At 44.6% G+C, this 25,537-nt stretch overlaps 1 protein-coding gene across 2 annotated transcripts in view; it reads left to right on the top strand.

The window, feature by feature from the left end:
* Positions 1–25,537, top strand: part of IGSF5 (immunoglobulin superfamily member 5) — a 931,320-nt gene that overhangs the window by 673,526 nt on the left and 232,257 nt on the right. For both annotated transcript variants that reach the window (XM_078656819.1, XM_078656820.1), the window contains one exon: positions 24,392–24,520. In XM_078656819.1, the coding sequence (XP_078512945.1) occupies positions 24,392–24,520 (129 nt within the window). The remainder of the gene's footprint in view (positions 1–24,391; positions 24,521–25,537) is intronic.

Genomic DNA, 25,537 nt, shown 5'->3' with positions numbered 1-25,537 from the left:
CACACTAGCTAGTGTAACCATGCGCTTTAGAAGCTTGCTTATTATTATTATTATTGCAACCGAGTCAGAAGAAACCTAGCAAGAGGTTAGATCAACCTAATGTTTATTTTATTTATTTATTTATTTATTATTTAAGCTTGTAGAGCGCAACATCTACCCGTAAGGGTCTCCCGGCGCTAAGATACTGCAGCTAACAAGAGATGGTTGACCAAGTAGTTATAGATCGAAAAGCCAGGTCCTAACGGCTTTACGAAAACATATGATGCTGTCCTCAGACCGGTTGGCCAGAGAGAGAGAGTTCCATAACTTGGGCCCTAAGTAAGAGAAGGAGCGACCTCCCATTCTGGAGAGCTTGATCCTGGGAACTGAGAAAAGGCATTGAGAAGAAGAACGTAGGGAGCGGGGTGAAAAATAAGGTTTTACTAAGGTCTGTAGATAACTCGGAGCCACCTTATGCCTGATCTTATGCATGTAGGTGAGAGCCTTAAACTTCACTCGGTTTTCAACCTTCAACCAGTGAAGATCACGGAGGCGGTTGGATATATGGTCGGTTATGCGGCAGCCGCTGAGAAGGCGCGATGCAGCGTTTTGGACTAGTTGCAGACGTCGAGTGACCGCTTTGGCCGCCCCCAGGTAGAGTATGTTGCCATAGTCCAACCTGGAGGTGACCAAGGCACTCACCACCGTCCTTCTTGTGTCATCAGGCAGCATCCACAGGATCTTGCGAAGCCAACGTATAATGGTGAAACACATGGCAGATACTTTGCTGACTTGACATTGCATTGTCAGGCCCTTGTCAATAACAATGCCTAAATCTCGTACTGGCTCCACTGGTACAGGGAGGGGACCTAAATTTACTGGCCAGTGTCTCGAGGTCCACAGGTTAGGCTTCTGTCCTAGGACAAGGACCTCCGTCTTCTCGCCATTCAGTTTGAGGAGGTTGTGACAAGATGGAAGTTCTCATCCTGGGCTCCTCTCCCTCCGCCTGGGACGATTCCTGGTGGCCCCCCGCCCTGGGCAGCGCACCCAAACCGACAGACCACGCATGCAACCTGGGCTTCATCTTGGACTCCTCCCTCTCCATGACCAGACAAGTCAACGCCGTCTCCTCGTCTTGCTTCAATATCCTGCGCATGCTACGCAAGATCTTCCGGTGGATCCCCACCGAGACCAGGAAGACGTCACCCAGGCCCTCGTCACCAGCCGTCTGGACTACGGCAACGCCCTCTACGCCGGAACCACCGCCAAGCTCCAGAGGAGACTCCAGCGGATCCAGAACGCCTCAGCAAGACTCATCCTCGACATCCCCCGGCACAGCCACATCTCCGGACACCTGAGAGACCTGCACTGGCTCCCGGTCAACAAGAGAATCACCTTCCGTCTCCTCACCCACGCTCACAAAGCCCTACACAACCAAGGAACAAGATACCTCAACAGCCGCCTCAACTTCTACACTCCCACCCGTCAGCTTCGATCGACCAGCCACGCCCTCGCCGGCGTCCCCCGCATCCGAAGAGCCACAACAGGAGGAAGGTCCTTCTCCTACCTGGCCGCCAAGACTTGGAACTCCCTCCCAACCCACCTGACCCAAGACCACCTCGCCTTCAGGAAGCAGCTCAAGACCTGGCTGTTCGAGCAGTAGCGGACTCCCCCTCCCCAGCGCCTTGAGACCCTCCGGGTGAGTAGTGCGCTATATAAATGCTTGATTGATTGATTGATTGATTGATTGATTCATCCATTTTGCTATTTCACCAAGACCAAACTGAAGGCGGGAGGAGGAGGCCTCGCCGCAGTTCGCAAGCGAAAAGATAACCTGGGAGTCGTCGGCATATGTGAATAACGTAAGACCGACATCATCAGCTATATAAGCTAGGGGGGGTAACATAAAGATTAAAGAGTAAGGGACTGAGGATAGAACCCTGAGGGACACCATGGTGCTGTGAATAGGTATTGGAAGTGGCAGACTGGGAGAAAATTTGAAAGGTGCGTTTGGAAAGAAAGGAGGCCAGCCAGTCCAGGGCTAGTCCTTCCACGCCCATGGTGGCTAAGGCGTCAAGAAGGATTTTGTGAGAGATGGTATCAAACGCCGCGCTGAGATCAAGTAGTATCAGCGCGGCCGTTTCACCTTTGTCGAGCAGTGACCGTAGGTTTTCAGTAACACCAAGAAGAGTGGTCTCCGTCGAAAAGCCCGGCCGGAAACCTGACTGTGAGGGATGAAGTAAGTTGTTGGAGCTCACATGCTGAGTAAGGTGATAATGGATGTGACGCTCCAGGACCTTGGAAAAAGCAGGTAACAATGAGATGGGGCGGTAGTTGACAAGAAGTTCGGGATCAGCGGTTGGCTTTTTAAAAGTGGCGTGACCATAGCATGTTTCCAGATGGCGGGGACCGTGGCAGTCTTTAATGATAAGTTCAGGATGGAACAGATTTTAAACAAGTTCAGGGGGTCAAACGCCCTAAGTACAGAAATAGGGAGGGGATCCAGAAGGGAGCCAGATTTTACATTACAAAGCAATTCCTAAAAACCCTCAGGCTGTAATTCAGGCCAAGCCAAAAGCGGGTGTGGAAAGGAAGTCTTGGGTCGGGGTACTTTTAATGCTAGAGTGGGTTGGACTATGGTCTTGTTATTAGAGTTGCAGGTGGAGATGTCCTGGTGGATCTTCTCCACCTTGCTTAGGAAAAACTGGGCGATTTCATCGCATTTCCTGTCTGTCAGAGGAGAAAATTTAGCTAATGTGGAGGAGCCTGCAAGATTTTTCACTAAGCTAAACAAGACTTTGGAATTATCAATGGCATCTGTTATGGATTTCGTCACAAAGTTGGCCCTAGTAGAGGCGCATGCTTTGTGATATGATTTTAAAGCGATTCTATAACTCTGAGCTGCATGCTGAGAATAGTCTTTGCGCCAAACGCGCTCAAGCTTCTTGCACCGAGACTTCTCAGCTTTTAGTGCCTCGGTGTACCATGGGGCGGGCATCTTATGAGATACATCCTGCTTTAGAGAAGTAGGAAGGACGGTATCAATAGCATTTTTTAGCCAAAAATCAATCAGCATAGCAGAAGTTTCCACATCATCTAGTGTGGACAGTTCCAAGGAGAGATGGGAAGCAAGAACCTTCAACAAGAGAATCACCTTCCGTCTCCTCACCCACGCACACAAAGCCCTACACGACCATGGCCCGAGCTACCTCAACAACCGCCTCAACTTCTACGCTCCCAAACGCCACCTCCGATCGACCAACCACGCCCTCGACCGCCGTCCCCCGCATCCGAAGAGCGACAACAGGAGGAAGGTCCTTCTCCTACCTGGCCGCCAAGACCTGGAACACCCTCCCGACCGACCTTCGCCTGACCCAAGACCACCTCTCCTTCAGGAAGAAGCTCAAGACCTGGCTGTTCGAGCAGTAGCGGCACCCCACCCCCCGCCCCCCAAGCACCTTGAGACCCTCCGGGTGAGTAGTGCGCTCTATAAATGCCTTGATTGATTGATTGATTGATTCAAAGAACCAATATCCAATTTCCTCCATGCCCTGCTCCTTTCCGCATAGTTGCCTCTATGTAGAGCTGCGGTGGTCAGAGCCGAAATTCTAAATTTAACAAGATAATGATCTGACCAAAGGACGGCAAGGCCGGAAGCCATTGTAGATCTGGCAGGTTGGAGAAAATGGGGTCTAGGAGATGTCCACCTTTGTGTGTGGGACCATGATTATGTAAAATTACGTTCATTGACTGAAGGTCGGCGATCAGGGTTCTAGCTACACTATTGCTAAGGTCATCCAAATGAATGTTAAGATCACCCACAACTAAAAGAGTACTGACGTTAGGCAGCAGGGAGGTGATAAGCTCAGACAGGTGAATAACCCAGTCAATGACTGGCCCTGGTGAGCGGTAGATAAGAATATTGATTTCACCATGAGCGACTCAGTCCTATCAAGGAGCGATTGACTCTGATGGAGGCCGAAATAGCCAGTTTAATCAAACTAATCCTGCTGACTATTAATCAAAACAACATCACAGCCCATGTCCGTTGCCATGAACATCAGAACAAGAAGGGGGCCAATCGTCTTGCGAGAAAAACTGTAACCCAGAGCAAACCCTCCCATGCCCGTTACGATTTCCAGCTCTAACTTTAACATTACGACCCACATTCCCTTAGAACAAGAGACAGGATTCATTCACAAAGGCACCCATATCGACCCTTTATTAAAGTCTAAGACCAAGCCAGGCTGTGTGGTTCCCATCAATAATGGTAACAATGACTTGGGGCCTGATTTAGATCTCGGCAGACGGGTTACTCTATCACAACGGTGATGGATATCCCATCCACCGATATAAATACATCCCAATATATCCTATGGCATTTATATTTCAGCGGACGGGTTAACCGGCATCAATATGACAGAGTAACCTATCTCCTGAAATCTGAATCAGGCTCATGGTTCTTAATCCCAGCACTTGGATTTTGAATGTAACCTCTAGCAGCATGTCCATACGTAATCGGATTGGCAGGAGTATCTCTGTTAAAGCATAATCAAATTGAGACTTTGAAGAAACTGTATAATAGGGTTATCCATTGGCTCAGCAGTCCTAAAGATTTTCATGAGACAGAGGGCAACAAGATCTTAATGCTGCACAAGGTTGGATGGGTGAGCCCCTCGCCAAGAAAATATAGCGGGAGACTGCATTGTTGTGGATTTCAGGCAATCGACCAGTATCAAGAAATTACTTGGGCCCTATGAGGTGGGTCTTCCCGCACTGACAAGCATTGTTTCCCTGCCCGGGGTATTTTTATAAACCTCCTAAACAGGTGCCATGCCAACATTTGCCTAGTTAAAAGCCACAGCCAGATATGGGCATGGCATTTAGTCAGAGGTATGCAGCCCTATCAGGACTCACAGAGATCGAGAGACCATCTTTTAGTGGTATTGTGCCAAAACAGCCCAAGTTTTTGTCAAGCCAACTACCTACAAGCCCAGACATCTCTACCCTGAAGTCAAATGGCCCAACAATGAAGCTGATCTTCAATATCGCAGGATTTCGTTTCAAAGTACATCTCCCTGAATGGCCATAATATATAAGAAATTATCATATTTTGCTGTTACAAGAAACTTGTGTTTGATTGGCATCTATGTTTTAGTGTACCGGCCACTCCATCTCGCTCCGGCCGTGCCTTGGGGGTTTGACCATTTGGGTAAATCTACCTCTCAGGGGTCATGCCGTGGTCTTAAACACCCCAGCTAGTGATTTCCAAGATGTGCTTTAACTGCTCGCCCGAAGAACTCCTCCATTGTGGCCATCATTCTGAAACTGTTTAAAAGGGCCACAACAAAGAGGGGCAATAAAGTTCTCACCCAGCAGTGGGATATTTTTCTGCATGCAGCATTCACCAAAAACAGTAAGTCCTTCTGAGATGCAGTCTCAGCCATGAGATCTGCTAACCAGAAGGTGACCTCAAATCGGTGCCATATAAGCAGTGAGGCATGGAAGGCACATTTCTCCAAAATCTAGTCAGCTGGGTAGTCTGTTCCCCAAGCTTTTGAGAGGGCGGACCCCTACTCTGACATACAGGTTACCCTGCATGAAGTCACAGTAGCTATACAGCAGAGCACACGGGGCAAAGCTCCGGTCACGGATGGCGTACTTATTGATTTCATTAAGTGCAATGTCAACCTCTGGGCCCCACTGTTGACTAATGTTTCTAATAATTTAAAATATGTATTTATACCTGGTTCCTGCTCTATTTCTACTATTGCACCAATTTTTAAGAAGGGGGAATGTTCTTTGCCAAACTGCTATCAGCCAATCTCATTGATAGATATACCGGCAAAGGTTTTTGGAAGGGGTTTATATAATAGGTTTATAGATTGGACGGTGGAAAACATTTTTATAAACCCTTGTCAATACGGTTTTCGCAGTTGAATAGGCACCGTAGAGCATTGCTTGAACTTACATCTGATACTAGGCAAATATAAAGTGGCTAAGCAAGCCCCACTTACCTTGCCTTTATGAACCCCTCACGAAACCTCGACATCTTGCAAGACTCCTTGCTCTCAATGAACCGCCTCGTCCTCCTGCTTCCACACGCTCTGCCACCTTTGTAAGATCTTCAAGTGGATCCCCACTGAGTCCAGGAAAAGGGTCACCCATGCTCTCATTAGCAGCAGACTGGACTGCGGCAACTCACTGTATGCCGGGACCACCCAGAAACTCCAAAATAAACTGCAGACCGTCCAGAATGCCTCTGCACCTCAGGCAATCACCATCACAATTCAGGAAGAACCTCAAGACCTTGCTCTTTGACTGAACCTTAGACCCAGCCCCTCCCCCTCTCCCAGATCCTTGAGACCCTCATGGTTGAGTAGTCACTCTCTACAAGACACTGATTGATTGATTGTAGAGGTAAGAATGCCTCTATCCCAACGTGGCCCTTTACACTGGCTCTGGGCCAAAGTTGTTTTAGATCCGCGATATGTGCCTACACTTGGAACCAAGGAGCTTAACTAAGCTCAATTAGACCCACAGCCCTCGGGCTGAACTGAAAGCAAAAACATGCACGGAAATGGATTTAATACTGGATAGCATATTTATCATCATATCTGCGCGATAGGGAAAGAGCAGTAATGTGCCGTGCTGAGCATTGCAGCATTTGTGTTTTTCATGGTAATGCTGGTGCATGACCAGAGATGACAGACTGAGTCTATGATTTAGAGTAAGGGATCCTTGAGCCCTGACGAATGGACCAGCCCAGATAGGCTAGCTAGCATGGGCAGAAACAAGTTGGCTGGTATGAACTGGGTTTGAGTCATTGTTCTCTGTTTACCCGCCAGTCATAGTTTTTTTAGATATACCTAGAGCCCTCACTAATTAAGGTGTTATCTGAGGAACTTTAAGGTATTTTTAGATTTTCTGGATCCCACTTTTGTCCAGTAGTTTTATTCAAGAATTCCATCCTACCGCCAAGTCTTAAAGGAGGTTGAGCCCACCCTGGTGGTACAAATTTACCAGGGTGGGAAGAGGATGCTAACGATGAAACATGACACTATTATGTGTGAGGCATCCTCTGCCATAAATGATGACTTTCCCACTCAGTTTAACAGAAATCCTGTGTAGACAACTCTTCTAAAATTTAGGAAACTGTTTTCCTTGTGACTCATTGTTTTCTATTATATAAGGTGAGTCCCCCTAGCTGTTGTGATGCACTAAATCTGGGAATGTGACATAATCCATGGTTGGATGCATTGGAACACTCACGCTCCACCCATCGAACACCTTTCCAGACCAGAGTACCGCAACGCAGATTTGCACTGCATTGCCTTACTCTAGATTTATCAAACCAGGCAAGGCCACGCAAGGTGGCCTTGCTTGGCTTGATAAAACTTCCTAAAGAGTTGCATCGCTCTTGCACCACAATGCGTGGTGCAAGAGCGATGCAAATCTTCGATAAATATGGCCCTAGCTCTATAATGGTCTCACCAAAGAAAACAAGTGAGCCCAGTCTCCACCCTGAAATATATTTTTTAATTGGACCAGGTGATTAATTTTACAGAACACTTTCTAATCATAGGGCCCGATTTACAGAACTAACTTAAGACAAAATCCTAAACTTACTACCATTTTGGTATTCACAGAAGGAACTTACTCATTTTGGTATTCACAGAAGACACTTACTCATTTTGGTATTCACAGAAGTTAGGAGTCCTAACTTTAGGACTCCTAAATACCTTCTGTGAATACGGAAAGTCTTAAAATTAGAATTTCTCTCAGTTTAGGAGTCCTAAAGTTAGGAGCCCTAACTTTACTACTACTAATCTGAGCAAAATCCTAATTTTAAGATTTTCGGTATTCACAGAAGGCATTTAGGAGTCCTAAAGTTAGGAGACCTAACTTTACTACTACTAAACTGAGAAAAATCCTACTTTTAAGACTTTTGGTATTCACAGAAGGCAGTGAGGAGTCCTAAAGGTAGGACTCCTAACTTTACTACTCCTAAACTGAGAAAATCCTAATTTTAAGACTTTTGGTATTCACAGAAGGCATTTAGGAGTCCTAAAGTTAGGAGTCCTAACTTTACTACTCCTAAAAAGAGAAAAATCCTAACTTTAAGACTTTCGGTATTCACAGAAGGCATTTAGGAGTCCTAAAGTTAATACTCCTAACTTCTGTGAATACCGAAATGAGTAAGGGCCTTCTGTGAATACCAAAATGAGTAAGTGCCTTCTGTGAATACCAAAATGGTAGTAAGTTTAGGATTTTGTCTTAAGTTAGTTCTGTGAATCGGGCCCATAGTTCTGGAGAAGTCATAAATGTTGTACGCAGATCTGAAGCGGCACTTGCTAAATAGTAGCTAGACGTAGCAGAATGTGCTTATGAGGAAATCATGTAGCACTCCTTCAGGGAACGGATGTACTGGAAGCAGCCCACAGTCCTCCAAACTACGCATATATCTTATACTTCTTCCTATAAGATATCAAGGAGAAACCAGATGTGCATTATAGGAAGCAAAAAGAAAGGCGTTACTGTACGATCCTCTGACTCCACAATGACAATTTAAACAATAGCATGTATCACCAGTGGCGTAGCAAGATCAGGTGGTACCCGGTGCAGAAATTCTTGTCGCCCCCTGCGTCGAGTTCAGCTGCGTTTTGTTGCGTTTGCTGACTGAACTAAAAAGTTTCAATACGTACAGATTTTTCCCATTTTGTCACGCCCCTCAGTGATGACACCCGGGGCACCCACCTTCCTCCGCCGTTGTTTTATCACTTCAGACGAGCTTTTCAATCACTTGTCCCCAGAGAGAAAACCTTCTCACCCTCAGGAACATCAACAAACATCAATGATCTTGGCTACTAACTGTCAATTGACTCCAGTATTATCTTTCTTGTTTTCTTATCCAGCTTTCAAGTCCCATCAAGGCTCTGGAGGCCATGACAAGTAGACACACAGTGATGGTATTGTCTTTCCTGCTGTAAAGTCAAAAGAGCAGCAGAAACAGGGAAATTATAAGGGATCGCAATGTAATTGACTCTGTGGCCAATGTGAGGGACATTTTGCAAATTCGTAATACTCTCATGCTCTTAACGTTACTGCACTCAAGAGTAGACAGCACAGTCTTGGTTTATGTGAAACAGCCACATACCGCAAAACCATATTTTAGTTGTACACTTGGGCCGGCATATACCATGATTTTCGACCTCACCTACGAGTACTTAAGGTGCATCATTCTCTTTTATACCTTTTGCGGAATTCTTTGTAAGGGAGTACAAGAATGTGCTTCTTTCCTCTTAGATAAAAGTGGCCATCGGTATGGTGGCCACATTTGACAGTAATTACATTTGGGAAGGTGGTGATACCATGTAAAGAAGGGCTTCTGGTTGTCTATATAGATTCTCCCCATATTTTAGGTCTCCGCTGTTATTAAGGAGGACTATCCGTGAAGATATTCGGACTGGATATAATATATATTGCTAAATGGTGCATAAGTTCCTTTTTTCCTTGTGCATGATAACGTCTTGATATTAACCTGCTGAATCTAGTTCAGGGGTGTGTGGAATTAAAAATTCTAGGGCAAAGATGTGTGAAGTTTTCGCGTTCAAATATTTTTTGTTGAGTTTTGCAGATAGAATAAAAAAATACAGATAGTGGCAGAAATAAGTTAATCAAAAGGGGTGCTCTTTTTGGCAGTGGATAATATTGTCCCACTGCAGTTTAGAACCGCCATTTAGCAGGTTTTCACCCACATTTTGAACATGCAAATTTTGTGAAATTCCTAAACTTTATGAGATTTAAAATATAAATGTCAGAGTCCAATGAGTCAAATTCCAGCAGTTTTGCACACTCGAGTTTAATCTATGAACACAAGTTGTCTTCTCCTCGGTGAGTGCTAACATTTCTGGATTAAACTTGAGCACCTATATTGTCACATTATTGCACCCTTTCCTACTGGTCTTCAAAGTGGACGTACTTATATTGTTTAATATGTATTTTATAATATTTTCATTTAAACATTTATTGCACTGTAACCCTATGCAACATCTCTTATCCTCCCTCTCCCAACCACATAAGTGCATTAATTCCTTCTTTCTACCTTCCTTGCTGCCCTGGTGACCAGTAGTTGGACTAGTGTTTTCCTCACTGAATGTGGCAGGAGATGAAAAACTCTCCGTAGCAGACGCATTATATGAAAGCAGGTACCAGTGGTGGTGGCAACCTGTTCTTTCATAGTGAGTGCTTGATCCAGGACAATGCCTACATTTTTACAACCAATTTAGGGGTCTGAGCTATGCCAAGTTGAGGGGACACCAGCCGGGGGACAAAAGTTATTGAGTCTTGCCAAACAACATAATTTCAATTTTATTGCCATTTAATCGGAGACATTTCTCTGTCATCCAGGTTGCAATAGTTGTCATCCCTGCTGACAAAAAAGCTTTAGCGTTGTTCAAATCTTGATTAAGGGTGATAATTAGCTGAGAATCATCAGCATATGACAGTAGTTGAAAGCCAACATTAAACAAGGTTAACAAGGGGACCACGTAGTTGTTAAAGGGTGTAGAGCTCAGGCAAGAGCCCGATGGCACCCCCTTGTCAAGTTCGAAGGTGTGAGATTTGTAGGAACCCAGACAAATAGTCTGGGTTCAGTTAGTTAGAAAGTCCTTGCACCATGATAGTGCCGTGCCCTGGATTCCTACCTCCTACAGCCTTTGTAGCAATCTAGAATGCAAAACAGTACCAGATGCTGCGGATAGATCCAACAGCACAAGCAGTGAAGGGATGTTTTGATCTAAGGGGCATCTGATTTGCTCAGTTAACGCCACAAGAGTGGTCCCAGTGCTGGGCATAGGTCTAAAGCCCGGCTGAGATGGGTCTAGCAGCTTATTAGTTTCCAGATGTTCCATGACTTGGATGTTGATTTGGCCTTCCAACAACCTACTGAATAAGAAAAAGAGAAATGGGTTGGTAGTTGGCAAGATCCGTGGTTGACAGATTGATATTTTTTTTAATGGGAGTGTCCAGTGCTGCTTTCCAGACATAGGGGAATTTCCCACTGGCAATGGATAGGTTAAATAGCGAGCAGATGGCCGTTGCTGGTGCAAGCTTGTGGGCAGATGTTCAAGGGAGACCCTGATTCAGCAGTTGCAATTACCTTCTGAATAGAGTCAGGCAGGAGTGGCTTACATTTACCTAAGGAAAGACCATTGGTTGAGAACGGTAATCAAGGATTACACTTCTCATTGCCTTACTGAGTTATTATTGGGAAATTCTGATACATTATATTGATGTGCCAGGAAATCACAAAAAGCTTGTGATGGTACAAACTCTTTAGGGCATGTTACAGGGTTAAGGAAAAAGTTAAGCTCTTGAAAGGGCTCCTTAGAGGAGTTCTCAGTCTGATTATTTTGAAGAGAAATGTGTGCTTTACAGGCTTTTTTATGTTTCTGTGATATTTCGTTTAGGGTAGTTTATATGCTTCTTTATCAACATGCAATTCCTGGTTGTACCATGGTGTGTGGGTTCAGTGGTAGGAATTAGAGCAACATTTTATAGGGGCTATCTTGTTGAAAGCTGCATTAGCAGCCGAGTGGTAATCTGTTAGAACTTTGTCAACATAAGAGTCAGCTGAAGTGGGTGTACATTTAAATTCATTCAAAAGGCTTCGGGGTGATTTTGCACCAGTGCCTTTCCCAAATCTTCAAGGCCTTCTGTGCATGCTGAGACTCCTTGGGTTTAGAAATCTGAAAACAAATTAGAGAGTGATCGGCCCAGAGAAGGGGTAGTGGGGTATCACTAGACAAAGTGGGAGAATTTGTGAAAATCAAATCTAGGGTATGGCCCACTCTATGGGTGGGATCTCTTCCTGTTGGAGGTCTAATGAAGTTAAATCAGAGGTGCATTGAACTACCTGAGGATCAGTGGAATTCTCTCCATGAAAATTAAAGAAATCCAATAAAACAAAATGTTGGGATGCAACAACATGGAGAGCAATTAATTCTATGAGAAGCTAAATAAAATCTTTTGACGGTCCTAAAGGGCAGTATATTAGGGCACCCCTCCAGCACTCCTTCAGAGAGATTTCAATTCTAAAAACGCAAATCTCTACCCAGTCTGCTTGTAAAGTGTCTATAATTGAGACTTTTTATTTTTTTTAAAAACTTTTTTTATTGATTTTTCTTTATAACATGAGCAGGGCACAATAATTACTATAATTACAATACAACAGAACACAGAATCATACATACATATTCAGAATATTCATCTAGAGAGGATCTTAGTCTTTTAGTGGTCAGTACCTAACTTCCATCGAGTAAAAGGATCCCAAATTTGCATGCCCAGTTTCTTACCCTTTTTTCCCTTCCTAGCATATATAGCTGTTTCCAGTTTTTGTATTGACAATACTTTGCCTAACCATTGATGGTATGATGGAGGGTTAGGATCAAGCCAAGCAGAAGCCACTAACAATCTCAGGATCGCCATTGCTACAAATATAAAATTTCTACAACTCGACTGCCCGTCAGCACTTATCCCCAATAACATAATAGCTGGTGTTAACTCTATTGTTGTTGACAGTGCATTCCGAAAAAAATTCACAATGTCCTGTTTCATCTTATCCAGATGGGGACAAACTGAAAAGATATGTATCAAATCAGCATCTGTACTGCCACATCTAAAACAAGTAATACCAGATGTACCACCCCACTGAGCGATCTTCGCGGGTGTAAAATATAGATGGTATAATATCTTATAATGTTGGGCCTGAAGGGACGATGAACACAGCGTTTTTCTCCCCATTTCCAATGACTCAGTAAAGATATCCCTGCCTATATCTAAATCAATAGACCACTTATCTATCCATTTCGCTAAATCATCTTTCTTTAATTTTGTCATTTCTAAATAAAACCTTAATAGTGCAATCACAACCACTTTCTATAAGGTCCATCACCATATTTCTTTCAAATCCCGATGTGCCCCCTTGTTTATTTAATATGCAGCTTCTTATTTGAAGGTATTTGAAAAAATGTTTTGTATCCAAAGCAAAACTATTTTGTAATTCCGTAAATTGTAATATACCATGAAGGCCCAACATATCTCCAAATTTTTTAATACCCCGCCTCTCCCATTCTTGAAAGACAGCTCCCGAAAAAACCTCACTAGGTAGGGAAGGGTTATCTTTTAGTCTAGTATATGCATTATACTTCCCAATTCCCACCTTTTTAGCAAACCCTTTCCATATATTATATGCAGCCATTACAGTCTTAAATCGTGGTCTTTGGAAGTAGCTTCCCTCCGTGAATCTCAAAAATAAATTTTCAGCATTCGTACCCAGAGCCAATCCATAAATAGCAAGCGAGCCAAACTTGTCCCAACCCTCCACTTCAGCACCTCCAATCAAGCCCACCATACATTGCAATGCTACTGCCCAATAATAAAGCTTTAGATCCGGTAGTGCCCAGCCTCCTCTTTCCCGCGGGAGCGACATGAATCTCAGTGCCCTCCGCGTCTTACCTTTTGCCCAAATAAAACGGTTTACCATTTGTTCACAAATTTTAAACCACTTATTGTCAACTGAGAGTGGAATTGCTCTAAAAACATACAAAAATTTCGGCAGCACCAGCATTTTGATAATGTTAACTCGTCCTACTAGTGACAAGTGAAGATTCTCGTATCGATCCAGATCTTTCTTTACTTTGTCTATTATTGGGACAATATTTTTTCCACCAAAGCGTCAAGATCAGCTGTAATATTAATACCTAAATACATCCCTGCCTGTACCACTCGGTTATCATCACAGAGAGTCATAGAGTTTTTAATGATCTGAGTCTTTGAAGTATTCAGGACATAACCCGAAACTTGCCCAAATCTGCGAGCCTCTGCCTCTAACAACTCAATCGCCTCCGTGGGGTTTGGTGTTATCATTGCCACATCGTCAGCGTAAGCAAGTATCTTACAGGGACCCAGTAATGTATTTAGTGGGGTAATTTCTGCACATGACTCTATCCTGCGGATTAGTGGATCCATGTACATGGCGAATAGCAACGGGGAGCAAGGGCACCCCTGCCGTGTGCCTCTCTTAATCTGGAATTGTCCCGTAGTGCCCCCGTTTACTCTTAAAGCCGCAACCGGTTCCCTGTACAGAGTCTGTAGAGCTTTCACGAATCCCCCCTTGATCCCAGCTCTTATTAGGGTGTGCCACAGATAGTCCCAGGAGACCCGATCAAACGCCTTCTCAGCATCTAACAACATTACGGCCATCGGATCTCCTGTGACCTCGGTGGCATCAAACATGGTTATAACTTTCCGGATGTGATGTGTCGTCCCTCTACCGGGAATGAAACCGTGCTGGTTGCTACTGACTAGGGCACCTATTATTCCTGCGAATCTCGTTGCGAGGGCTTTCGAGTATATTTTTGTGTCGTTATTCATCAAGGTGATTGGTCTGTAGGACCCTGGCTCAGTCGCCGGCTTCCCTTTTTTTAATATTAGGACAATATCTGTGCGTCCCCAAGATTTGGGGATAGACTCCCCCGTCTGAGCAGCTTGGATTGTTCTAATTAAATCCTGCCCTAGACCCCCCCAGAAAGTTTTGTAAAACTCTAAAGGCAGCTGATCTGGGCCAGCGGCCTTTCCTGAGGGGAGATTGCCCATAGCTTCTTTAATTTCAGTGTAATCCAACACCTTCTCTAGTCCTTCTGCGTCTTCAATAGAGACCCTCTCAGCCGGAATATTTCGAAGATATTCACTTATCCCTTCAACATTGCTGGGGTATTGGTCATCATATAGTGTCTGATAAAATTTCCTAAAGACTTCCCTAATTTCCTCAGAATCTGAGTGTAGCCTTCCATTTTCATCCCTGATCTCCCTAACAGTCCCGGATGCCGCTATCTGCCTAGTACGCATGGCAAGAACATGTCCAACTTTTTCGCTAAACTCGTAGCATCTCTCTCTTCTAATAGTGTAGTACTGAGCTGCCTTGTTTGCCAAGTCATCCTCAGCTTCACTTTTTGCTTTCATCAATTCTATAATTGATTGTTCTATCGATTCGTCCATTATTACACACTTATGGAGCTGCTCCTCCGCCTCTGAAACGGCCCTCTCTATGCCACTATCCCTATGTCGTGCTAATTTCCGTTTATACGCGCTAAAACTGCATGTCTCTCCACGAGCACCAGCCTTAAAGGTGTCCCATATAACTCCCACCGGAGCACTCCCTCTGTTATTCTCGAAAAACTCACTAATCCATGTGGACATATGTTGTATATAATTATTGTCCAAGAGGAGCCCTCTTTCAAAGGTCCAAACCCTACTTAGTCTAGTTCCCCCTTCTAGCTTCATTGTTAATACTAGGGGGTTGTGGTCACTGAAAATTCGTGGGAGCCAATCAATTTCTACTCTAGTCATTAGGTCGTTAGATATCAAGAAATAATCTAATCGGACACAAATGCGATGTGGTGCGGAGTAATATGTAAAGCCTATTTGATCCGATCTAATTCCACCCCAGACGTCTTGCAAAATATTATTCTCTAAAAGATCAACCAATGCCTTATGTACTTTTTTCTTCCTGCCTTTATAGCTTCCAGTCAATCCTACCCCCAACCCATCCGCCCCGTTAATATTTAAATCACTTCCGATAATAACCTGAGGCGGCCAACCCGCTAACTCTGCATCTAAAAACTGCTGAATTTCTGGATCATCCTGGGTTGAGCCATAAACTGCCACCAAAGTTGTCCATATACCCTCTATTAAAATCTCAACCGTAGCCCATCTACCCCATTGATCTTCTAGTTTTTTTCCGGTTACCACATTTTTACTTCTTGAAAGAATAGCTACCCCTCTATTTTTCATCCCTTGCTTGGACCTTGCTATTAAATGAAACCCCAACTGATTAAGACAAAACTCCTGGGTACTCATTATGTGTGTTTCTTGCAAGAATACGTAATCTACATTCATCTGCCGCAATCGAACTGCTATCTTTTGTCTTTTTTGAACATCGTTTAACCCACAAACGTTCCATGTTACAAATCTAAGGGACATATCTATTTTTTTAAGAGGCTACCGACTGACTGCTCACTACTAATTACCAAACTGCCAAGCTTGTTCTTCACTACTTCTATTTCATAAACTCCCAATTTTTCACAAAAAATACTCCCAGCCCATTCAATTCGATACCCATACTCGTATTTCCAGTCTAGACCAAGTTCTTCATAATCCTGACAAATTCCAATGCTCACCCCAGACAACCTTCCCACAGATACCCACCCCCCCTACAGGCAAATAGGTCTGAAGGACCTATGTCTGACCGACGATGCCTACAGGATGTCACGCCCTCCCTCCCCTGATTCTCATAAACCATAAAGTTCCACTCATGGTGCTCCCCCTGAAATAATATAATATATTGAACCCCATCTACCCCCAATATCACCCAGAACTATTGACACCCACCAATACACACCAATACACACCTACCCCTCTCCTCAACCCAGCAAAGAAGAAATATACAATCTTAACTCAAAAGTGAAATATTTAAGCAAGCAATAGGCTTCTCCTACTGGATAGTGTTATTATTGGTCTCTTCTTTTTGCTACTTCTTCCGAGGAATGTCTCTAGTAGCAACCACTTGGGCGTCATGCTCAAAAAGCTCCTTATGTTGTGCCTTATGTTGACCTCTGGTTTCACGAAGAAAACTAAGGTACTCTTGCGCCATAATTTTGGAATAGAAGATCCTAAAGTTTCCGTTTAATCCGACCTTCAATCGTGCTGGAAACATAAGGTAAGCCTCACAACCAATGTTCTGAAAGGGAGTGATCATCTGCCTCATCCGCCATCGCCTTTCCACGGTGGCGTGGCAGAAGTCAGGGCGGGCAAAGAAAACAACATCCTTATAAGTACGCTTAGCCTGCGGTTTTGCCTTGCTGATTATCTCTTCACATAGTAAAAAGTTCCCTACTTAAAACAATATTGCGCGGGGCTTACCCTGTGACTCCCTCCGCGTCATCGGGAACCGGTGTGCCCGTTGTACCTCGTGTTCCCAATCCCATGAAGCCATCTCCGGAAAAGCGCCCTTTAATAACTCAACAACAAATCCCCGTACATCCCCCCTCCTTTCCTTCCTCTACCCCAAGTAGTCTGACATTGTTGCGCCTCTGTCTGTTTTCGAATTCCTCCAATTTCCAGAGCATATCCGCTGTAGTCTTATCCTGATCTCTCTTAGTATCCTGCAGTTTCACAAAATCGTCCTCCAATTTTCCCGTTCTGTCCTCCACCTCAGATACTCTCCCGACCACTTCTTCGTACATTTTGTTGATTTTATGCAAAGAAGTTTGGATTTTTTTATTTGCATGCCTGGCTCTTCTGCTTGCCCTTTGACTCTCAGCTCGAGCCTCACCCTGTATTTGCTTTAGAGTAGAAAGCAGGACTTCAAAGTTAGAGGCACTCCCCTCAGGTCCCTGAGAGTTAACATCGTGGATACCCATATTCGTATTGTCGGGCCCCCCCGTAGACAATGCATGACTTTCCAGTGTATTGTCCCAATCAAGTTTCTTCGCAACTGATTTCGCCGGTACTCCGCGTAATGCTCTGGCCAAGTTCTTCCGTCTGGAGTTATTTTTAGCTTTACTCTTACACTTGGTTCTGCTTTTCAGTACTGGCTTATTCCTCTCTGCGGCAGCGATCTTTTGTCTCACCTTTGGAACTTTTTGGACTGTCTCTTGCTCCAGATCGATAGACTCCGTATCACTATCCAGAGAGACTGAAGCACTATCCGATTCTGTCTCATTATCAATGTCAATATCTGAATCAGTACCCACTTCCGAGCCTACTGATCTGAGTCTGGCTCCAAATCCGAACTACTGTTCTCGCTCTCATCCTCGTCGTCTGCCTCATCATTGCCAGTGAAGAAAACGTCCTCACTGGGGGAAGCCAAAACTGATCCTAAGGTAATTGGTATTTTTTTGCCAGCCTTGTGGGTTACATTTGCATTTGCGTTTGCGTTTGCAGATTTCTTAACCCCTGATTTCACTAGGTCGAGGGCTGCCTCGTTATCTACATTTTCTTGGGTCAGCCCTGATGTTGATGTTGATGTAGTAATAATATGCCCAATCTTATGTCCAATCTTATCAGCCGCGTCTGCATCGGCAAGAGCTTTAGATAATTCATGGACTGTCTCTGTCTCTGTCTCTTTAACTGTAGTCTCTTTTGCAGTTTCTTTCACTTTTGATTGCTCAGCCCCGCCCCCTACCACGTCAGTAGAAAGCCCTGGCGATCTCGAGGGCTCTGTAACTTCACTGCAGCTAACGGGCTCCACCAAGCAGGTCGCTCCCTCAGTTGCTCCCACGAGGCTGTTAAGCTGTTTCTCTCCAATTAAGCCGCACAAGAATGCCAACGAAGGAACCACGAACATCCGATGCAAAGCAGGTTGGGCACTCGGTAAGGGTGAGAATGTTTCCACAATCGTGGTTTGTCGGAGCGAAGTCTCTCTCCCTACCACCTCGCCAGCGGATGCCTGCTCCTCGTTTTTTTTTTTTTAGCGAAGCCGTCGTCTTTTTCTTCTCCATTTCTTTCTCTCGGATCTTCCGCATTTTGCTCTCCTTTGCAGCCTCTCGTCTCTGTTGCACCTTTGATCTCGCTTTACCTCTCAAGTTGGTAGCTGGGGCTCCGGAATCATCTGTGGGCACTTCCTCGTCATCATTGCCCCATCTATCTCGAAGATCACGAGTTTTCTTGGGCGACCGCAGGAGTTTAGGAGCCATTACTCTCACTAGCTTCTTCCAGTCGATCTGCCCAGACCACACAGCCCGCGCTGCGAAGAAGGAAATAACCTTGGATAGGGTCCTTTCCTTTAGCTGAGTTATGTATTCTGCTCGTACAGGCCAAAAAGTAGACACTCCGAGCATCGCATCCAGCAGCTGTCTGTTCTCTTGTCTATTTCTCTGGTTTTGCCTCAGTATCGCCTTAGTTTTTTATCCCCCATTATATCAGTTCAGTTCAGTTCAGTGAAGATCCAGTGATGATCAGGTATTCCATTAGAGCATCACACTGTGGATGTAGCCGATTAAAAAAAAAGCCAGGGGTTGAACACCAGTTGCACCATACACGCCACCATCAGGAGAAGAGTCAGGCGTGACTTTCCTCTACAGCGTCTCGGCGGCCATCTTGCCCCCCCATAAAATTGAGACTTTAATGGTATCTTTGAAGATGATGGCTATGCCACCACCACCTATCCTGCTTTCTCTGTCTAGTCTCAGCTTTTGATATTTGTCTGGGAGGGCTACCAGAATGGCTGGTTAGCAGAAGCATTCAGTCAGGTTTCGGTGAAAAAAACAATGTCAGGGGAAAGTGAAGATAGCTGGTCCCAAATTTTGACCGTGTTTTGTTTAGGAGAGACCTGGTGTTACAAAATAATTGCAGTAATGTGTGAAGAATTATAAGACGGCGTTGAAGATGACGTGAGCAGGAAAGGAGCAATGCCAAGAAGTTTTGCTGAGTTACTAGTGGCCATTGCAAAAGCTGCCAGATCAATTAACCTAATTAACCTAACAGAGTGTACAGATATGGCCTTGTCTCATCACACACCCTGTATAAACACTGCATAGTGATGCAATCCCCGTATAATCAGGGCCACTGGAATTCTGCAATTCTGTGGCCATGGCGTTTTTATACATTTGTCGCATTTGCCATATAATCCATCCTCTGCTGCATAATTTGCAGATTTTAAGAAAATAAAGTTTGTAGCTCAAACAGCTCAAAAGATATTTAAAAAGCAGCAGCACACAGTGAAAGAACGTTCACAAAGGTTGGTCATCTTTCAGTAGGTTATTGCTGGATTTTGGATGTTAAAATTATTTTTTTATTTATTTATTTTTTTGCATTTGTAATGCGCACAGATACCCACAAAGGGTTTCCCGGCGCCGTGGCTAAGAGAGCAAAAAACAGAAAGCAACTGCTGTCAACAGATCAACAACCATTTATTAAACAATTATTTATTAAACAGCCAGGTTTTAACTTGTTTCTTAAAACTGACGAAGTTCTCCTCTTTGCGCAAGGCTAAAGGGAGGGAGTTCCAAAGAACTGGTCCCAAGTGGGAAAAGGATTTACCTCCCATTCGGGCCAGTTTGAATCTGGGAACCATGAAAGTTGCTCCATTTGAAGAACGGAGATTCCGTACAGGAACATGGGGCCTAACCAATTTCTGCAGATACCGTGGTGCGGTTCCTGCTCTGATCTTGAACATGTAGGTCAAGGCCTTAAACCGGACCCGGTTCTCAACTTTCAACCAGTGTAGGTCTCTAAGGTGCTTCGAGATCCTTGCTGTCCTAGGAATCTTACACAACAGCCTGGCTGCGGAGTTCTGGACCAGTTGTAGCCGCCTGGTTACGGCTAAATTGGAGCCCAGATATAGAATGTTACCGTAGTCAAGCCTAGATGTTATTAGCGCATTGACTACGGTCTTCTGGGTATCCACAGGCAGCATCCAGATAATCTTCCGCAGCCATTTAATGATCGTGAAACAAGTACCAGCCACTTTATTAGCCTGCTGTTTCATCGATAAAGAATCATCGATACACACCCCTAAGTTTCTAACCTGGGTAGCCGGGCTAGGGAAAGCGCCCAAAGAAGGCGGCCAATGCCTATCCTGCCACAGATGACGATTTTTTCCCAGGAGAAATGGTACTAATGAGTTAAACACTTTTCTAATGCAGTTTTACCATGGGCAACAAGCATTGGCAAAGCAAATATATGTCGCCTAGGTGAGAGCTCTTTACTTTGCCAATGCCTTTGCCATGTTGCACAACCACGTGGGTGCTGCTCAGCATGTCTAAAAGAAAGTGTCGTAGAGTAGAGTGGTGTAGAGGAGAGTGGAGTAGAGAGGAGTAGAGTAGAGTGGCATAGAGTAGCATAGAGTGGAGAGGAGTGGTGTAGAGTAAAGTGGCGTAGTATACAGTGGGTAGAGTAGAGTACAGTTGTACAGAGTGGACTAGTGGCATGGAGTGAAGTGGTGTAGAGTGTTGTAAAATGGAGTGGAGTGCAGTAGAATGGAGAGGCATAGAGTGGAATAGCGCAGAGTGGAGGTGCATAGAGTAGAGTTGCGAAGAGTGGCGTAGCGTGGATCAGAGTTGTTTAGAGTGACATATAGTTGAGTGTCATAGAGTGGACTGGCCTAGGGTGGCTTGGCATAGAGTGGCTTGGAGTGGAGTAGAGCGGCGTAGAGTCGAATGGCATGGAGTGATGTAGAGTAGTGTGGAGTGGAAAGTAGTGGGATAGAGCAGAGCGGCAAAGAGCAGAGTGGTGTAGAGTATGGTGGAGTGAATATGTGTACAGGGGTGTGGCATGGAGTGGAGTGGCATTGAGTGGCTTGTAGTAGAGTGGAGTGGCATATAGTAGCTTAGAATGGTGTAGAGTGGATTTGCATAGAGTAGTGTGGTGTACAGTGGAGTGGAGTGGTGTAGATTGGGGTTGTGTAGAGTAGAGTGGCATGGAGGGGAGTGAAATGGCATAGAGTGGTGTAGAGTAGAGTAGCATAGAATAGAGTGTATAGAGAGGAGTGGGGTGGCATAGAGTAAAGTGGTTTAAAGTGGAGGGGTGTAGAGTATAGTAGCACAGATTGGAATGGTGTAAAGTAGAGTGGCATAGAGTGGAGTGGTAAAGAGTGGAGTGGCATAGAGTGGAGTGGAGTGATGTTTAGTGGCGAGGAGTGGTGAAGAGTAGAGTGGTATAGAGCACACTGGCATAGAGTAGAGTGGACTGGTGAGTAAATTGGCATAAAGTGGAATGGTGTAGAGTAAAGTGTTGTGGCGTGGAGTGGCATTGAATGTAGTCTGGTGGTGTAGAATGGCATAAATTGGAGTGGCGTAGAGTGGCATAGAGTGGAGTGGCATAGAGTGCATAGAGTGGAGTCGAGTGGCGTGGAGTCGAGTGATATAGGGTGTAGTGGTGTGGATTGGTGGGGTGTGTCTTAGAGTGGAGTGGCATAGTGAGAAGTGGGGCTGCATTGTGTGATATTGAGTTGAGTGCCCTTGTGTGGCGTGAAGTGGAGTGTCATTATGTGTCATGTCATAGCATGGAGTGGAGTGGCACAGTGTGGAGTGGTGTGGAGTGGCATTGTGTCACATGGAGTGGCGTTGTATGGCATGATGTGGAGTGACATGGTGTGGTGTGTAGTGGCATTGTGTGGTGTGGCATGGAGTGGAGTTGAGTGGCATTGCGCAGTGTGCCATTGCATGGTGTGGAGTGGAGTGGCATTTGATGTATGAAACCTTGCCTGAGTTGCCAGTGAATTGCCCATTAGTGCTTCAAAACCTTGTCAGGGCAAGTAAGTGCTATATAAATGCAATTATAATACAATACAATTAGCTCGCTTTACGATCTATGCAAACATCTGATGCAGGAGCTTGTTAGTATGTACATCGCTTCTGAAAGAATTGGTTGGGTATAAAGGAGATGGAGCCAGGTGGATGCAGTGAAAGTAATACTACCTGATTCACAGTGCAATCAGCGTACACACACTAATTAAGTTGAATCAATCTGTGCTTGGCCCATGTTCTACAGAAAAAAAGAAATGACATCCAGCATGAGCTGGCCAATTAGGAGGCAGCATAGAATAGTGACAATGAAGCCAACAAATGAGGAGCAACAGGCAGGCTCAAAGTCCTTTAATGTAAACAAGACCTGTCCCAGGCACAGCGCATGCGGTGTGCAGGCGAGACATACAAATGCTAAAATAATGAAATAAGACTATCACAAAATGTGCTACATTATGTCCAGGGGCGGCTCCTGTGCTATCGCGGAGGTGTGTCGCCCCACTGCTTTCTCGCAGTGTAAGAAGCCAAAACATAAAATGGTAATAACTTTTATTTATTATGATTTTATGATTGCTTTGCATGTGGGAGGGTGGTCGGGGCTGCTCTGCACTTTGAGCAGGGCAGAGAAGGAGTGGTTTGCCTACTCCTGAGTGTGCAAAGAGTGTTTGGTCGGCCCTCTCGGGCCACCCAAACCAGTCATGTGCACTTTGCCCTTCTCTATGCAGGCTGCATTGCAGCCTGAATGGAGAACATGCCCACCCCTCTAGCCCCTGGCTTGCACCGAGTCACGGCGCTCCAAATCAATCACAACGCTGCATGCAGCGTTGTGATCTTCTTAGGTAAGGGGGCCTGGCTGCCTGCTTCCTGTCCCTGTCAGAGTCAGGAGAGCAGAAGCAGAGAAGACGTGGGACCTGGCGAAAAGATAGTTTAAAAAATAAATTATGACCCCCCCCCACTCGCGAACCTCAACACCCCACCCACCCATGAGACATGCCGGCCGCTACTGATTATGCAGCATAATATTCCTGTCCTTTATGCATAATTTAGTCAACCCTGACACCTAATTTGATACTCTCCTGATGCATAATTCCTGTGGCCCTGAGAATAATACATCTGATTTGTGGTGTCTACTCCCTGAAGAGGTTTGTTTGATACATTCATGCTACATAGCTGCTATGTTTGTGATGTGTTCCTGTCGAATTCTTGTTGCATTTTTTATACATCCCTGCCTTGTTTGTGCTGTGTTCTTTCCAAATACCTACTGCCATGCTTTTATGACGTCTTCTTGCCTTATCCCCCGTCTGCCCACAACCTCAAACCCGCAATTTAGCAAAATTATATGCATTTATTATTATGTTTGGGCGTTAAGCTCCGCTCCTCCTGCGGATTACGCGGAGTTTCTCCAAAAACTCCACCAACCGCCGCATAAAGTATTTTTTTCTCATACGCAATTCATCAACGTAAAGTTGGCAAGTGTTTGCGAGAAAATTATACGCTAAACCACCCGCTTGATTTCTCAACACAGGCAGTCGCGGCAGGTTGCTACCGCTCATGTTGTGAAAACTGATGTGCATGTTAAGAAAGCTGGTGCTTGAGCTGAAAATCTACTTGAGCAGCCGAAAAAGTGGCACCCTCTGGTACGCCACATGATGTAGTTCACACTGAGTTTATAGCACGGGCCAACCTTCCATCACAAAAAAATCAGTGCGATGTACTAGGATTCCGTTGATGGCATAGCTCCGCGGAATCTCGCAGAGTTTTGAGGTAACTCAGCGGAATTCCACAGAGTAAAACTACTTGAGGTCCACCCAAGCCTATTTATTACTACACAGAACAGAGAGAAGCATAAATATACCTTTGAGAAATATGTAAAATATCAAAATGTTTGTCTGTGTAAAGTTTGCTCAGTTTTTTATTTTATTTATTAAAGCGTTCTGTTTTATATTAATCTTCTATATTATGAGAAACGACTGTGGTGTAAAGTAGGTAGAGTGCACCTGTTTCTCCTTGGCAAAGAAGGTTTACAGGCACTGCTTACAGATCAGATGTGCTACTTCCAGTGCACTCCTCACTTTCCCCTAATCCCACCTTCTTTTGTGTTACAGTGAACAGCAATTCATTGGATCAAAGGGATGTGATCATAATCGCTGTCACTGTATCCATTGGTGGACTTCTTCTTATCATTCTTATCATTCTCCTTATAATATTTTGCTGCCGGAGAAGAAAGAAAGAAGGTAAATCATTATTTTTTGTAAGTAAACAAAAAAGATGTTAGATGATTGAATAGAGACTTCTTGGTAATTTTATTTGTTCTATTTATTTTCAATTTTTGTAAAGTCCTCAAAGCAAAAATTCCAATTATTTTGGTAAGTGGGAAAGACATAAGAATAATACCCCAGAGGAGTAACGTATGTGAGTAAGAAGAAACAGAGAGAAACATTTAGTTCCTCTTTATAAAGGGCCAATGCCTCAGTAACAGAAGTTACTGGGCCCATTGGAATTATGATCTTTAGCGGAAACGCCACACAGGCGAAGTATCTGGGTGGAAAACCAGTAACAGACATGCAGAAAGGCAAGGTAAATTCGATTTCCAAATGTTATTCCCCAAAAAATCATAATATTTACCACTTTCTGAAATTACTGGGACCTCCGTTTATAATAAATCTGAATGAGAAAAACAATAAGTCTTTATACAAGCTACACACAATGGAAGAATAATAATGTCTCATTTAATTGAAAAGCTTTGAAGGTGGGAGCTGAGAATTCATGGGTCAGGCATAGATGGCTGACTGGAGGTAGCAGCAGTGGCGGCTCCTCCACTAAGGAGGAGCATCAACAGACTGCAAAAGGAAAAAAAAAATGATAACGCAACATTCATATCATATTATTTTTCCTATTGCAGTCATTGGCGGGCGGGCTGGCCAGAGCAGGGGGAGGAGTGATTTGCACTCCCTAAGTGCTCATGACTGTTTGGCCGGCACAGACAAAAGCTCAGCCACACGCTCTGCACAGCCCCCAGGAACACATGGCCTGATTAGGATGGTGGTCCGACCAACATCTAGCAGGGTGGTCCGACTGCAGCATTATAAAGCAGTCAGTCAGACCGCATCTGTCGGAGGGACCAATCAACACCGTCGGTCTGATTGTGTTTCTTACAATAGGAGTGGTGCCTGCTGAGGGACTGCCTTAGGGATTACGATGGCACATTCTGACTGCCTTTTCATGGCGGTCCAACAGCCATACAAAGGCAG

This window comes from Lissotriton helveticus, chromosome 8, assembly GCF_964261635.1.
Source record: "Lissotriton helveticus chromosome 8, aLisHel1.1, whole genome shotgun sequence".
Taxonomy (NCBI): domain Eukaryota; kingdom Metazoa; phylum Chordata; class Amphibia; order Caudata; family Salamandridae; genus Lissotriton; species Lissotriton helveticus.
This window is presented reverse-complemented; position numbering and strand designations above follow the sequence as displayed.